The sequence below is a fragment of the Daldinia loculata genome, assembly GCF_022478755.1.
Source record: "Daldinia loculata strain CBS 113971 unplaced genomic scaffold F4817scaffold_10, whole genome shotgun sequence".
NCBI classification, from domain to species: Eukaryota; Fungi; Ascomycota; class Sordariomycetes; order Xylariales; family Hypoxylaceae; genus Daldinia; species Daldinia loculata.
The window spans coordinates 482,141-497,360 of NW_026054864.1; the positions used below are offsets into that span (position 1 = coordinate 482,141).

A 15,220-nucleotide genomic window follows, 5' to 3' on the forward strand; every position below is an offset into this window, starting at 1 on the left:
TAGTTATTATTTTATTTACGTACTGAAAGTATGAAAGTATGCAATTGTACCTGTAAATTTTCATATTCATTTTCTATAGTCGTATTTGATATATTCCGTTTACTAATATCTCGCTCGTCACTCAAATAGAAACAACGGCTACGTGATTCTATAGTAGCTAGGTTAATGTAACGACTTTTTTTACTGCAAAATTTCCGAGAAATCCGCACAAACCTCCTAAACTGAAAACGCAATCACTATAACATCCCGAGCCCATCAACTCTACCAGCCGACGAACTAATTAGGGGGTACCAAATAACGTAGTAGGAGCCTGACCTTTTCGTTCCCTCTCCCCCCCCAAGAGAGGCCCTTCCTGTTCGAATATCGACTGCTCGAGTAGTACAGCGCATGACCTGATATGAAAAGTATTGCCTAATTTACATACGATGAATACAACCCCGAGCCCAACTACTGTAATGTCGCATGCATCATTTGGCTATATGGCCTACCGTCCGAACAACGGTAGCCATACCTAGCAATGTTGCCTTTCTTATACCCTTAAACGCCCCTGGTTTGCCTCACTCAATTGAGGCACTGAAAAGGAAGTTATCGTTTTCGCATCGAGTTTAGTATCTGTTGTCTCTTCATGCCGCCGCCTCGACTTCTGCTGCTGCTGCTTCATTGATAGATTCATCGACATTCTATAGGTAATTAGTATTGTCTTTCATAAGATGAGGGAACAAAATGACGTCGATGTTAAACATACCTTTTCCGAATCTGCCTTCTCCTCACCCACCGATTCAGCCTTGCTATCTGCCTCATCTTTCGTGTCCTTTTCCGGGGCATCAACCTTGGCATCTTCTTTTTCAGAGCTCGCTTTCTGGTCAGAGGTCTCCTTCACACCATTAGCGGCCCCCTTTCCACCCTTCGCGGCATTGCTGGAAGCACCATTAACGCCGTTAGCTGGAGCTGGAGCTGGAGCTGCTTCGTCGGTAGCTAAGAGTTTGTTCCACTTGTTCAGGAGCGTCTGTGATCGCGGCTTGAACTCAAATTCTTCCTCCTTCGGAATTGTCTCCAATTTTAGGATAGCCTTGAGGACCTTGTTAATCTTGGTCGCCCGGATGATGCTGACTTCGAGATCAGGGAAGGTTTCGAGTTTAGCAAGAAACTCTGACATCGATCTCATTTCCTCTTCCTTCGGCTCCTGGTCCCGAATGAGTAGGCCCTTTTGCAATCGATGCCGTAAAAACAATATCTCCTTCTACAAATTTGTGAGCATAAACTAACACGATAACGATGGGTCGTAATGACTTACCTCTTTGCGTACGTGTCTTTCTTCGGGGCTAAGCTCCGGCTCCTTAGGTGCAGAAGCTTCCTTCTCTTTCTTGCTATCAGACTTCTCTTTACTGCCTTTGGCTGACTTCGCCTTGACCTTAACGGCTTTGGAAGAGTCTTTCGTAGATGGCGATTGGACGCCGTTAGCGGCCTTCGGAGTTGATGAGTTAGTCAACTTAATCTTCGGCTTCTTGACGGATTCGGAGCGTTGAGGAGTCTGTATTAGAATTAGCATGAGGCTCGAACTGGTGGCAAGTATTCCCTTACGTTGGTCTCATCTTCGGCTTTGCGCTTCTTGGATTTGGGTTTCTTCTCAACAGGCTCCGCATCATCACCCTCATCCGCATCAGGCATTTCGATGTCTTCGTCTTCATCTACTGCTGCAGCTTCAGCGGCTTTGGCACCCTTCTTTGGTGTTTTAACAGACTTGGCCTTCTTGGCTTCCAACTTCGCTAATCGCTGCTCCTCAAATTCACGGAGCACGTTCTTGTAGTATTCTAGGGAGTTCTGCTCCGCAGCCAATAGGTGGGCGTTTTGTAAATCTTTGCGCATCTTGGTCGTGATCATATCCCCGACTGTAGTTGGGTCCAGTTCACTCAGGTCGGAATTGTTTGTCCAGGAACTAGAGATAGTCAGCTTCTAATCACTATATCTAAGGTTAAATAGTTACCATACAATTCATTAGTGTGCAGATACATGACTGGGAACGTCCGGTCTGCAACCCTCTTACCACCATCGGCAAAATCTTCGCGGTAGGTTCCATCGGGACGGGCGGCCGTGACGGGTCTCGTGCTCAGCATGCTCTGTGGTAGCATATCCTCCTCAGCTATGATGACAGGCCACGGAGGGAAGCCCTTCAGCTTGGCGAAATACTGTTCACCTGGCTTCGCATCGACGTGTAGAATTTTGGCTCTGGATGCCTTTTTATTTAACTTCTTGCCCTTGGCGTCGCCAGCAGATTTGCGACGCGCCTTAGACTTGTCCCCGGGCGTTGACTCTGTATCGACCGCAGCACCTTCAGCAGTACCAGCAGCCACATCCTGCTCCACGTGAGAGGAATCTTCAGCAGCCTTGTCCGAATCAACTTTCGCGTCAGCAGTAGGCTGCTCGGTCTTGTCGGCCGGCTTGTCAGGCATCTCGACGTCAGTGTCAGCGGATTTCTCGTCGGCCGGGGCAGAAGCTGGAGCTGTTTCAGAGTCTACGGATACGGCTTCTAAGAATAAGATGTCAGTAGTTGAGCAAGTCAAGATATGAGTAGTAAATAGTTGTGATTGTAATGGAAAGATGTAAACAAGTGCGGTGGTGACGGCGCTGGACATGTGGTAAAGCATGACGTGTTTACAAGGGGGTAACTGGTGTTGCAGTGATCGGGAAGTTTCGGTGGCAATGTTTGCGGGACGCGACTTACCCTTGGCTTCGCTTGGCTTTTCCGTTGAGACGTCCTCCTTGGCCTGGGCGTCATCGTCAGTAGGCGCGGTTTCTTTATCAATTGGCTTCGCGTCGGTGACAGGCGCGACAGAGTCGGATGTAGTGTCCCCTGGTGCAGTAGAAGCGGCGTCGGGGGCCTGCGCGGTAGCAGTTTGCGCGGTTGTCTCGTCAGACATATTGATAATCCACGCGGAAAGTACAGTGATAGGATGGACAATGGGGCGCGATGCGGATATGGTGAAGGTAGGATGACCAGCTGCCGATTAAAAAGGTAAAAGGTAAAAAATAAAAAAAGATTAAGAAGTTGGGGGAGAAAGGTTGGTTGGTTGGTTGCTGCGAAAGTTGTTGGTCAAGAATTGGACACAGCAGAGCAGAGCAGAGCAGAGCAGAAGGCAGAAAAACGCGTCTAGTCAACTTTCTTTAAATTGGGGAAGTCTTAAGAAAGCGACGGGGCTAACAACTAGCAGCGGCTGTCGATGAACCGTTGCAATTGAAAGGCGCGATCGGGATGGAGTTGTGTTGGTGGAAAATCGACAGGAGGAGAAGAAGAAAAAAGATGGAGGCAGAAAAGTTGATGAATGAATAAGATAGTCGAGAGAAATTTCCCAGGATCGAGATGGGAAGCCTGTGCTCATTCGAGTAGAATGTACGCCGAGTAGCTTTTCTTAATAAAAAGCACGTGACTTGGATGAAGATGGCGTCTCGTGTTGCGTACTATGATAAATGTTCGCGAGGGTAGTAGTGTAGTAGTGAAGATAATAGTAGTGTCAGTGTGTTGTATGTACTGTATGATGTACTGCCTACCTAGGTACCTAATGTAGAGTAAGTCTAAGTCTAATGTTAAATGTAGACAAGGAAGGCAAGAGAATGGGCAAAGGTAGGTTATTTCCTTTCCTAGCCTGGCCTGTACGCGGGACGTGGGTCCTCCTTTTTTTTTTCTTACCTGCCTACTTGTTTACATTACATGCCCGCTTGCCTTAGTGGTCCAGATAGGTAGATTAGGTAGATTAGGTAGATACGGGTGAGAAGTACCTAGGTAAGGGGCACGTAGGTAACGCCAACCCACCCCCCCGAGAAACACGCCCCCATACGTACACCAGTATTATACCTAGCTACCTATGTAGGTACATATAGAGGTGTAGCTAAGGTAGCCATCGAACCGGCATCGACCTTCATCAACATAGCCCCCCCCTCCCCCCCCCTTCTCGTCTCGATTTCCTACATCTATAACACTTTCTCCCCTCCGCCTTCTTTTCCATCTGCTTCCATTCTCCATACTCGGTGAGCTGAGCCGCGACGACGCCCTCTACGACATCAGCCCCCCAGATCGCCCGATAGCCTGCCTACCAACCAACCTAACACCACACCAACATCCACATAACACATGCTTCAAGTAAGAAAGTGAAAGTGCCTCGTTTCAGACACCTCAGAACAAGTAGTAAAAGTTTTGATATATATCCCTATTTCCAAGATAATTCACCAGGGAACCCTTTAATCGCCTTTGAATGGTTTTCTATATGTACAGTAAGCTTTTCGTACAGCAGATGGATCTGATCTCACGCATGGTAAGTTCCACAGGGACATCACGAGGTTTCTATTCATCATCTTCCTCCTCCTCATCCGAATCCACATCCATGCCCTCCGCGACCGTGACGGAAAACGTTGGCTCCTGATCCACACCGACGTAGCTGTCACTCATTAAGAATAGCTTCAGATCATGCTTGCCCGGTGTCGGGACTGTGTACTCCAACTTAGTCTTGAGTTGTCGGCCAATCGTGACTCGCCTGATAGCCAGCAGCATCTTTGTGCTCTCCTCTCCAACGACCAGCCACCAGTTCTCCACCTTCTTGGTGGGGTAGAATGGAGCGTGGACTGTCGTGTCAACCTCTCCGTCCTCTTCAACCTCGCGGTCGATCTGGACGTTCATGTACGCCGGCTCTCCAGCACGAATGCTATCCTCATCTATGAGCTCGAACTCAAGTGAGATATCAGGGTATTTATTGTTTGTGAAAGCCGCCGCCTGGCCTAACTGGGCCTGCGACAAACCCAGGCGTTTGATAAGAGTACCATAATTGGCATTCTCTTCGGGGTTCATTGCTTCCATGAAATCGAAAATGTCATTAATTCTAGAGCATAACACGTCAGCATCTTCACCGCTAAAATTCTTATTCGGTACATACCCAAACTCGTTCGCCACCTTTACTACCTCGGGCGTAAAATGAGGAATTTGTTTCAAAGGACTGTCACGGTCCCACATGGCTTGGACCACCATCTGCGACATTTCCATGGCATTCATGGCATTTAGATGCCCGTCCGACGACAGAACGTCAACTGTCGCGCTGAGGAGACTTAATACCTTCGATATAATTACTTCTTGGTCCTTAGCTAGATCGATAGGAAGTTGCATTCGGGAAAAGTGTGCTTGTAGTAACACGAACGCCTTGAAATGCGGCGAGTCATATGCTGGTTCGGACATTTTGACTGGGACCCTGTCGTAGATTCGTCGAAGCAGGTTGTCTTCATGCCGACGGATCTGGATCGACTCAAATTCTGTAGCCGACGTTACGATTTCTAGTATACCCTTGAGCTTCGTTCTCGCAGTCAATGAAAGCAGGAACGTCTGCATTGTGATGTATGAGATGTTATAGTATGCCGCAATCATAGCCGCATTCTGAGGGGCGACCGAGCCGTCATCTTCATCGAAGTCGATGATCTTAGACTCGGTGAGCTCCTTTAGCGTAGTCTCAACTAAGTCAGAAAGGTAGCTGCTCAGGCCATCATGCGTCGGACTCGTTAAACTGTAGTAACTCGGGTTCGCTAGAAGTCGACGGTAGAAATACGTAAACGTCGTCCAGTTGATAGCGTCATCTGCTGACTCGATCATCTTCGTGCTGACCTCGGTAACGAAAGCGTCGTGCATAAAATTGTGAAGGTGCGACTCAACTGGAAGGGCTTCGTTTAGGAACTTCTTGAAGTATTCTCTCTTGACAGCCGGAACCATGAGGACGCCCCTACTACGACCGTCTCGAGATGGTCGTAAAGCTTTTCCGAACATCTGCAGCACTTCGCTCAACTGGTAATCGACGTAACGGTGCTCCCGGCCCTCGAAATACTGAGTACCCATTACCACTACCAGGTGTGCAGTGCAGTCCAGCTCCCAGCACACGTCACGAGATGCGACTAAGACCTGGATTGCACCTTGTTTGTATAGGTGGAGAACAATACGCTTATCACTCTGGCTGAGAGCTTCATGGTAGTATCCAACACCGTGCGATAGAGCTTCGGCCAAAGCCTCCTCGTGAATACGCTCCAAGAGCGGGCGAAGCTGATCAATGTCCACATGCAAAAACCTGTCTTCGTCATCTTCCGCTAGGCAGGCTGCAAGAATGTCACGAGCACTTGACCTCGTTTGCTTCCTGCTCGGCACAAAAACCAGAGCCGGTTGATCGGATGACAACTCAGTGATCGCAAGGTATGCTGGTTTGGCCATAGCAAGCATAAGTGATGGGAAATGAGGAATGGAGAAAGATTGGATGCGTAGCTCGAGGGGTACGGGGCGGACATGAGGACTGAAATTGTATACATCCTTCTTCTTAGCGTCAATCCATTCGCCAATGTCCCGAGAATTCGCAAGTGAAACGCTCAACCCAACGATCCTCATTGCTAGTTGAGCAGTGGTACGAATATAGTGCATGCGAGATACTATGATCTCGTAAATATACCCTAGCGGACCGCCGAGCAGATGAAGCTCATCGGCAATGAATAGTTCAACCGTAAGAATATTCTTGCGTCTCTGCCACTGCCTAGAGAGAACATCCCACTGCGTTGGCGTAGCTAGGATGAGATCTCCCTTCTCGAGCAACTTTAGATCTGTCGCCGTTTCTCCAGTAAGTTTAACGATCTCCTTACCGCCACGTAGATGACTAAGTCGCTTGCTCCAGTCCTGATATCTAATGTCGACGATTTCTTGAAACGGCGCGATGTATACAGCGCGGCCAATCTCTGGTTTCGACCATAGGCGCAAAAGGGCGAACTCGGCGCAGACAGTTTTCCCACTACCGGTTGGGGCACCGATCAAGACGTTGTCATCCGTCGTATAAAGGGAATTAAAAGTCTGCGTCTGGATTTTGTTAAAGTAGTTCCAAGACTCGTACAAGTTGGAAAAGTCCTTCGCCTTCAACGCAGCGACTGGGAGAGGCTGCAGGTCTAGAAGTTGGGTATGGGGCGGGAATTTCTCAGGCAAAATAAGCTTTTGAAAGGAGACAGCCAACTTCGTCTCCGATTGCAACCATCTATCAGAAATGACAGAAATGAAGTAATTAGGTGGCATAGGATCGGTGATGGGGACTGTAAAGTCGACTAAGTGCTCGTTCGATTCCGACATAGCATAGTCCTTGCGCAAGAGGAATTGGTCATAGAATAAAATATCTTCGCCATCACAATCTTCGACGATGATCCAGAAGAGCTCTGCCGACCCATGTACTTCGTCATCCCATTGGAAGTTGGGTGTAATAGACAGTTCAACTCGAAGCATGGAACGGGTCATCGGCTGAGCCTGCGCTTGGATCTCAACCCGCGGGAATTTAGATACTAGATCACAGACAATACGCCCTGCTTTCGGCATTCCAAGCAGCTCCCCCATCCGGGGAGGGTCGAGGTCGAAATAGCTGCTCCACGGGATATCTAATCTGTCAGCTTTGGCTATGATATCACGAGAACACCGAGGGAATTGCCGTAGAGGCGTCATGGTTAGCCACATCCTCTTCTCTGCCATTTTACACAAATCCAGGGCTGTTTTTGCAACGTTGGACCAGCCTTTTTGAAGAGTAATTTCAAAAATAGCGCGAAGGATACGACCAGCAGATTGCGTAACGTAGACCATATCGGCCATGAGAGCTAGACCTTCAAGCTTGAGACGGCTGATATACGCCTGTAACAAGACATTAATCTTGCAGTGTGGCTCCTCGATGCTTTCCTTCACGGGAATTGGTACCCGAGCTAAAATCTTCGCCAGTTCTAACTTCTCATCTTGGCGGACAGGTATATACTTAAACTCAGCACTGAGAGCAAATACTCGGAAAAGCTCAATTGTTGTGATCGAAGGCTGAATTAGCTTGTTGTAGGTATCCATCGACCCGTAGGTAATGTAGTAGTGGGATGCTATTCTTCCAAGCTCAGTTGCCTTAACCTTCCCAGTCTTCTCATCATAGGTGATTAGATTAGACTTCTTTAGCACAGTGGCTGCTGAGTGTATAAGATCAACTCGCTTTTGTTCTAAGGCCTCGTCATCCTCGTAGTCGGCTCCGACGCTGTAAAGGCCAGGCGATCTTAGCATTCGAACGAAGAGATAGGTGTACCCCAACCATTCTACTCCTTCATCACGACTTCGGACATTGCCCAAGACGATTTCTGCATTGAGGTTATCGACAAGCTTACTAGCCAACTGACTCTCGATTGGTAGCTGTTGGTTGAGTAACGACAGATAGTACTGCATTTCACCTTGGGACGTAATTATAATGCCCTCACCGTATGTATCATACTGGGGTCGCCCAGCACGACCCAACATCTGTAGGACGTCCTGCGGGCTTAACTCCACCCAACTACCTTTCTCCGGGGAATAGACCTGCGTGCCCTTGATGATGACGGTATGTGCTGGCAGGTTGACACCCCAAGCAAGAGTAGCCGTACAAACAAGGACCTGAATTAGACCGGCAGAGAAAAGACCCTCGACTTCGGATCGGTCGATACGACTCATACCGGCATGGTGAATACCGAATCCATAGGGGATAAGGTCCTTCAAGTCGGCATCCGAGATATCGTTAACAATCTCACTCAGAGCTTCCCTCGAGCCTGAATCATGCTTCAGGATTTGATTGATGGTCTCCATCTCGAGAGCTTTATCCCGAATATACTTGGCGGTCTTCGCAGTTTCCTTTCGAGAGTGGACAAAAATGAGCATCTGGTTTCGGTGAGTACCCACGTGCTCGATGACTTTATTATATGTAATATCGTTCATCGTCTTGAGCTGTTTAATGGCCTTTTTCTCAGTAACCCCGATAAACTCCTGTCTCAAAGGACACGGTCTGTAGGAGCCATCGAAGTGGAAAAGTCCCTTAACAGGGTCTACACGAAGGAAGCTAGCCACATCTCTGTAGTTAGGTAAAGTAGCAGACAAGCCGATGAGCCTAACAGGGTCCCCAGTTTGCTCTGTCTTTCTGATGGTCCTGCTGACGATGCTCTCGATAACGGGTCCACGATCGTCGTGTAGAAGGTGAATCTCGTCGATAATAATCAGTCGCACGAGATTGGTGTATGTTAGATCTGTGGCCTTTCGTGTGATGACATCCCACTTCTCGGGGGTTGTAACAATTATCTGCGTCTCGGAGATTTGCTGCTTGGTTAGCTGGCGATCACCAGTCAACTCGGCTACCGTAATGCCATATGGTTTGAGGCGTGCGCCAAAGTTTCCAACGACCTCCTGGACTAGAGCCTTTAAAGGCGCAATGTATACAATCTTAAAGGCATCCAAGTCAATATCTCCCGTCCGCGGATCCCTGTGCTTCCCAAGCTCCCGTAGAATAGTTAGCATAGCTACGTTCGTTTTACCACTGCCAGTCGGTGCGCAGATAAGCATATTCCCATCGTCTTCGAACGCGGTCGGGTAGCACATGGTCTGAATTTTATTCAGGGATTTAGCTGAACTGAAAGGCACACGTGTCCATTCGGGTATATCGGTGATGGGGATATTGGTTTCATCTGCCTGGTTCCGTTTCTTAGGTGGGGGGACGTGGATCTCCTCATAGCCTTTGAAGGTTCGCTTGGTCGAGCCTTCGGGGAGTCTAACTTTGGGATTTGTCATAAGATGGTTGCCTTGGTCGAATATGAGATTTTCGAGATTGATAAACTTCCGTGGTTGAAGTCCACCGACCAGTTGACCTTCCGCTCGCTCAGCCTTTGGCGCTGTGCTAAACGATGTTGGCACATCAATGTCCATCTTAATCTCCATCTTCTTCGCAACATCACCAGGCTTTTTGCCTCGAAGCTCATCCAGGATCCATCTGACGCCTTCGGAAGCCATCTCCCGCTCGATAACACCTCTTTCCTCATCACCCTCTGCCTTGGCTAAACGCGTGAGCCATACAATCTTTTCTCGGTTCTCGATAAACTTCTGAACAACCTCATGATGTTCGTAGTCGAGAAGCTCCATCAACTCGTTTTCGATCTCTCTCAGCTGCTTCTCGTCCCCGCCGGGCTCGTCAGGCTCTCCGGAAAGGATATGTAAAGCTTGAGCGGTCTTCTCGTGGCGAATGTGATCATCGGTGTAAATATTTCCAATCTCCCTTTGTAACCAGTAGGCGTCAATCTGGCGCGCAGGGATGTAGTTTTTCTCCTTAGAAGACCCTCCGCGTTTAGTATCAGGCAGACCAGAATCAATTACCATTTCCTCACCATCGGCCAAGCCCGCCTCTTCATGATCTCGGTCTTCTCCGGCGCCTCCAGCCGGCGCCTGTTCCTCTAGACCAGCCAAGTCCTGCTCATCTTTATCGAAGACTGCTTCATCATCTGAAGAGTCGTCTCTGATTTCGTTGACCAAGGCTGCTTCTTCGTCCTCCTCTTCATCATCGAAGACAACGGCGACACCCTGACGTTCGTCAAGTTCTTCATCACCTTCGGCAGCACCTGTTCCTGTATCCATATCTTCGTCGTCATTTTGGGTATCATAATCTGTAATTTTCTTTCCGAGGTTGACCAACTCGTTGAACTGCTTAGGATTTAAAGTCGCACCTAATAGGTCGTCGATTTCCTTCTTCTTGTCGAAGTCCTTCATATCCTCATCTTTAAGATATTCTAAGACAGCGTCTGCTGCACTCAAAACAATCTCATGGGATACATCACCCAAATTACTCCTTACAACATTTAATATGAGGTCATAGGTGGCACGGGTGGCCGGTATACGCGGTCGGTATCTGAGGCCTTCGACTAGCAGATCTGTCTGCCCGAGGATACCAGTTCCTCTCATCTGCGACGGGTCACCTTTACCCTTTCTTTGTTCGCGGGCTAGGATATCTTTGCCTTCTTGCACGTCCCCCCTTTCGATATCTTGCAAGCCTGTGGCCTTCTTCTGTTTGGGTGCAGCGTCGCGCGCGACTCTGGAGCCCATGTCGTTGATTCTCAGACGACCTGCAAGAGACTCGGGGTCGCCAGTAGCCTCGTCGGTTCGTCGCGTAACAAACCGTCTGTCCGCCTGGAGAACCAGATTGGACATAGCCGAGTACTTGTACTGCGACACATCTCGATGGTGGTCCGCCATCTTGGGGGTAGTTCGTGTTGAAGAGCTTGCTTGTTGACGGCAATACTATAGGGTGGCAGGAAGACGAGTATCGGCAGGTCCAATTTCATCAAATGGACAAGGGCGCCGCGCGTGTCTGCAGATGTAGCATTTAGAATATGCTATGCAGAATAAATGGGCTTTTTATTGAGTCCTAGAATCCCGTTATATTAAGTTTCGATGCTCCTTGGCTAGCTCAAGTAAGAGAAATGTTGCCAATTCGCCTTGGATGGGAAATTTATGAAGCTAGATCTTTTCGCGTTCTTCGATAACTTTAGCTTGAAGGTACCTAGTGTATGACCGTACCATGCATACCGTATCGTACCGTCTTTTAAGCAAGAGCGGGGCGTAGATTAAGAGATGAACCAATGAACATGTCTAATGGTTGCTGTTACGGCAGTCAAATTAGACTACAAACGTACACTGTATTGTATCCGTACAAGTACCTTAGTTGGGTAGGTACATGACAACATGTAGCTTCGTCTTGTTAAAGAAATAAACAAATTCGTAAACAAATTCGTAAACAAAACTGCACATTTGTATAAAAGAGGTATAGATGCATCTAGCTATTTGTGCTCGATAATATCTAAGATCCACCTGACATTTACTAACTATTATGTATTGTACATGCTAGATATCAGTTCTATAAACGGGTCAGTCTTGTAAATCAACCCCGTCCGGCGTCAATTCCCAACACAACTCAGTCTTAGTCTTCATGAACACAATGGATAAGAAACTGTGTGAGCAGACTCGCGAAGCTCTTAATCACCGGATACGTCCTCGCGATGAGGTTACTGCTGTGAGACGGCACCTAGCTCATGGTTTAGCTCAGAGTTTAGGGACCGAGCAGCTCAGCAGTCCCTTGTCTCTGGTTGACTTAGAAACTACCGTCACACCATCCGAGGCATTACAGGGCACTTATCGAGAGTATGTCGAGGCAGCTCGCAGAAATATTGAAATACGATCTAGCTTTACGGCGCTACAAGAGGAGCATGATGCCGCGAATGCTGCTCTCCCTCCTCCACCTGAGGAAGATCAACAGGCACAGCTCCTCCAACTCCAAATCGAAGTCAATGCTTTAGAGCAGGAACATGAGAGACTAAGCATAGTCGACAAGTATCTTGAAGAACTCAATCAGCAACCCGCAGCAGCTCCAGACTTCTTAGATCCAGATGTCATGGTTAAAAGCTGCACCCCTCTCCCCGAATTACCCAAGGAACTTATGGAGGGTTTCACTCAAGACCGGGACGCCCCAAACCGCGAGATCAAGGCTCTACTCGCGCGGCTCCAGTCGGCGGTCCTACGCAATAAACTATTAGCACAACGAGAAAAACAAAACTTCGAAAAACTAAAAGCTAAGAACCCAATCGACCCCGGACGTCTTCCGCCGGAAGTACAATTACAGGCACTCAACGCCGTGAAGGATAGTCTCATCAACTGGATCGAGACCATGCTAAGCAAAGCCGGCGGTGAAGAGGACGAACCAAGTTCCGAGTCGCCAAGCAAGCCGCGGCATAAAGATGAAAAATTCGACCACGAGGCGCATATGGCTGAGATCCAGAGAGAATACCAACAGCACGTCGACCTCCGCAAGGAAATCATGGCTTCTATGGTTCAATTAGAGCAGCTGAATCTTCAGCGGCCACAGAAGCAAAAGCAGCCGCAACAGTTCCTACCCGAGGAACCTATACCCAGCAACACTATTAGCGCAGCCTCCGAGGCATTCCTACTAACACCATACCTCGAGAAATTACAAGCCATCTCACGCGAGCAAAAGGGCCTCATCCAAGAAAAATCACACATCAACGCCTCCCTCACCAAACAACAACAAGACCTCAACAAAATCCTAGACCACCTGGTCGAGGAAAGCCACTTACTACCCAAGTACCCATTCAAACGGTCCGAGAAGCCGCGGCAAAGCTTCGGCTCCGTCACGAAGGGTGTCAGCAAGGCCAACGTGACAGACCAGATCGAGCCCTGGATTTCCGCAGCACACTCAGCACAGATCGCCACTCTCGAGGCCGTCTTCGAGAAAGTCGAGGAGGGCCAAGTAGCGGCTGAAGACGCCATGCAGGCTTTGGACGAAGTCCGCAAACTGCTTAATAAGGAAGAGGCAGCGCCGGAACAGTCTCGTGGAGATGAGGATGGTGGTGCTGGGAGTGATATGTGGATAGGAGAGGACGAGGGGAGCAGCGCAACGCGTGTTAGGAAGAATAGGGAGAAGAAGGCAGAGAAGCCGAAGGGACAGAGCATTTACGCGAAACTGGATGGGAATCTTGGGCTGATAAATGAGTAAAGGGCATGGTCATTTCACCACAGCTAAGATCTATCCGGGCATCACCTTGTAAATATAGTCAAAGCCTTATTACTGAGGATCTTCATAGTAAATACATCCATGTTTTGTACACCCAACGCCGCATGATATGACATTCACCACGTGCTGTATTATATTCCCGTCAAGCAGGATTATTCGGACATTATCATTCTTAAAAAGCTTGCGTTTGGCTCTTTCCAGCTAGTATGTTCGATATTCTCAGAGCCAAGTCTAGAATAGACAAATGCTCATCAGCGCCATCCACTAATCGCTTATCCACCTCTGAGAAGACAAGGGTTATCTTGTTCTTCGCTATATCAGGGACCATCTCGTCTTGGATGACAGCTTGGTATAACTGTAGACTCCCGTTAGTAGGCCGACAATACTAGGAAAGGAGAGGGGATATTACCTGAGAGAGGACCTGTCCAGCGCTCCATCCATCCGCAACCATATCTTCCACGACTTTCGCGATGGCCTGATAGGTCGCACCAGCAGATTTAGGTTGCATCGCCTTTTGTAATGTAGAGATAGTCTGGTCTGGTATCACACCAGCAATCTCTTCTACAATCTTCGCAGTGACAATCCTAACGTCGTCATCCACGTCCATCTTATCTCCTTCGTCATCCCCCTTCTCAATAGCACCGACCAGCCTCGCCGCGCTCTGTAAGAATGTAATCGCCTTTCTCAGATCACCCTCGCTGCACTTAATAAGCGCATCAACAGCGCCATCTTCCATTGTGACACCCTCCTTACTAGCGATCTCCTCCAGGCGCTTCTTCGCATTGCCCTGATCCAAGCTCTTGAACCTGAACTTGCTGCATCGACTCGCCAGGGGATCGATAATTCTAGTGACGTAGTTGCAGATTAGGCAGAATCGCGTGATCTTGCTATATGTTTCCATTGTTCGTCTGAGGGCGCTCTGGGCATCTTGGGTCATACTATCCGCCTCGTCGAGAATAATGATCTTGAAGGGTGGACAGGGGTAACGGTTCTTGTATCCAGCAGGCGGGTTCGTCAATTGCATACGTGCAAAGTCTTTCACCTTCTCTCGTACGATAGAGATTCCTCGTTCGTCGGAAGCGTTGAGTTCGAGGATACGCGACTTTATCATCTCGGGTCCGTACAGCTCTTTTGCGAGAGCGAGGATCGTGGAGGTCTTACCCGTTCCGGGGGGGCCATAGAAGAGCATGTGAGGGAGCTAGAAGTTTATTAATGTTAAAAACATGGGCTATTTCACCTAGTTTCATATAAGTATAGGTCATGGGCTTACATTAGAGGCTTGAAGCGTCCGCTGGAGGATGTTCACCGTATGATCCTGAGCTGTGACATCGCTTAAGGTTTTCGGACGACTTATTAAAGACGAGTTAGCTCCTCTATTATTGTATTATTTCAATAACTCGACCTATAAAGGGACATACTATTTTTCCACCCATGGTTGCTTTCTGGTGCTTTGCTTAGACTCTTCTACTTTGGACGTTGTTGCGCCGTTAGCCGCGGCTGCTTTGCGCGCCTTTAGATCGAAGAAGCTGGCCATATCGTAGTTCAATCAACAGTCAAAAGACTATATAGTCTAATATGGGTATCTCGTCGAATGCGATAGGGACTGGCTTCTTAACTGCCATAAATAGTTGCACAGAGCTATATTAATTAAGAGTACTCTTAATTAAACCTAGTCCAAGGCGTCCAACATAAAAAGGCCCCACCGACGCGTGAGGAACGCGCTTTCGATTTGCTCGACGTCAATTAAAAGACGGGATAGGAAAGCGGTGTAGCCCGGGTACCTAGGTACATGCAGGAGTATTCACTCTATGTATGTACGTACAGGTGCTGCGATA

At 48.4% G+C, this 15,220-nt stretch overlaps 4 protein-coding genes across 4 annotated transcripts; 1 reads left to right on the forward strand and 3 right to left on the reverse strand.

Moving 5' to 3' along the window:
* Nucleotides 1-51: 51 nt before the first annotated feature.
* On the reverse strand, nucleotides 52-3,145 carry F4817DRAFT_15671 (uncharacterized protein). The gene is made up of 6 exons (XM_049298039.1): nucleotides 2,723-3,145; nucleotides 1,990-2,527; nucleotides 1,582-1,936; nucleotides 1,295-1,531; nucleotides 746-1,237; nucleotides 52-680 (listed from the first exon to the last, which is right to left on the reverse strand). Exons 1-6 carry the CDS (start codon nucleotides 2,916-2,918, stop codon nucleotides 624-626), a joined length of 1,875 nt encoding a protein of 624 aa, XP_049161533.1. The 5' UTR covers nucleotides 2,919-3,145; the 3' UTR covers nucleotides 52-623.
* Nucleotides 3,146-4,181: 1,036 nt separating this feature from the next.
* Nucleotides 4,182-11,445, reverse strand: F4817DRAFT_15679 (Sec63-domain-containing protein). The gene is made up of 3 exons (XM_049298040.1): nucleotides 11,387-11,445; nucleotides 4,923-11,334; nucleotides 4,182-4,868 (listed from the first exon to the last, which is right to left on the reverse strand). Exons 2-3 carry the CDS (start codon nucleotides 11,051-11,053, stop codon nucleotides 4,337-4,339), a joined length of 6,663 nt encoding a protein of 2,220 aa, XP_049161534.1. The 5' UTR covers nucleotides 11,054-11,334; nucleotides 11,387-11,445; the 3' UTR covers nucleotides 4,182-4,336.
* Nucleotides 11,446-11,501: 56 nt separating this feature from the next.
* Nucleotides 11,502-13,407, forward strand: F4817DRAFT_330182 (uncharacterized protein). The gene is made up of 2 exons (XM_049302356.1): nucleotides 11,502-11,621; nucleotides 11,706-13,407. The coding sequence occupies exon 2, from the start codon at nucleotides 11,787-11,789 to the stop codon at nucleotides 13,365-13,367; it is 1,581 nt and encodes a 526-aa protein (XP_049161535.1). The 5' UTR covers nucleotides 11,502-11,621; nucleotides 11,706-11,786; the 3' UTR covers nucleotides 13,368-13,407.
* F4817DRAFT_330183 (putative replication factor protein) lies at nucleotides 13,408-15,114 on the reverse strand. The gene is made up of 4 exons (XM_049302357.1): nucleotides 14,804-15,114; nucleotides 14,656-14,734; nucleotides 13,795-14,583; nucleotides 13,408-13,740 (listed from the first exon to the last, which is right to left on the reverse strand). The coding sequence occupies exons 1-4, from the start codon at nucleotides 14,917-14,919 to the stop codon at nucleotides 13,558-13,560; spliced, it is 1,167 nt and encodes a 388-aa protein (XP_049161536.1). The 5' UTR covers nucleotides 14,920-15,114; the 3' UTR covers nucleotides 13,408-13,557.
* Between the last annotated feature and the right edge of the window lie 106 nt (nucleotides 15,115-15,220).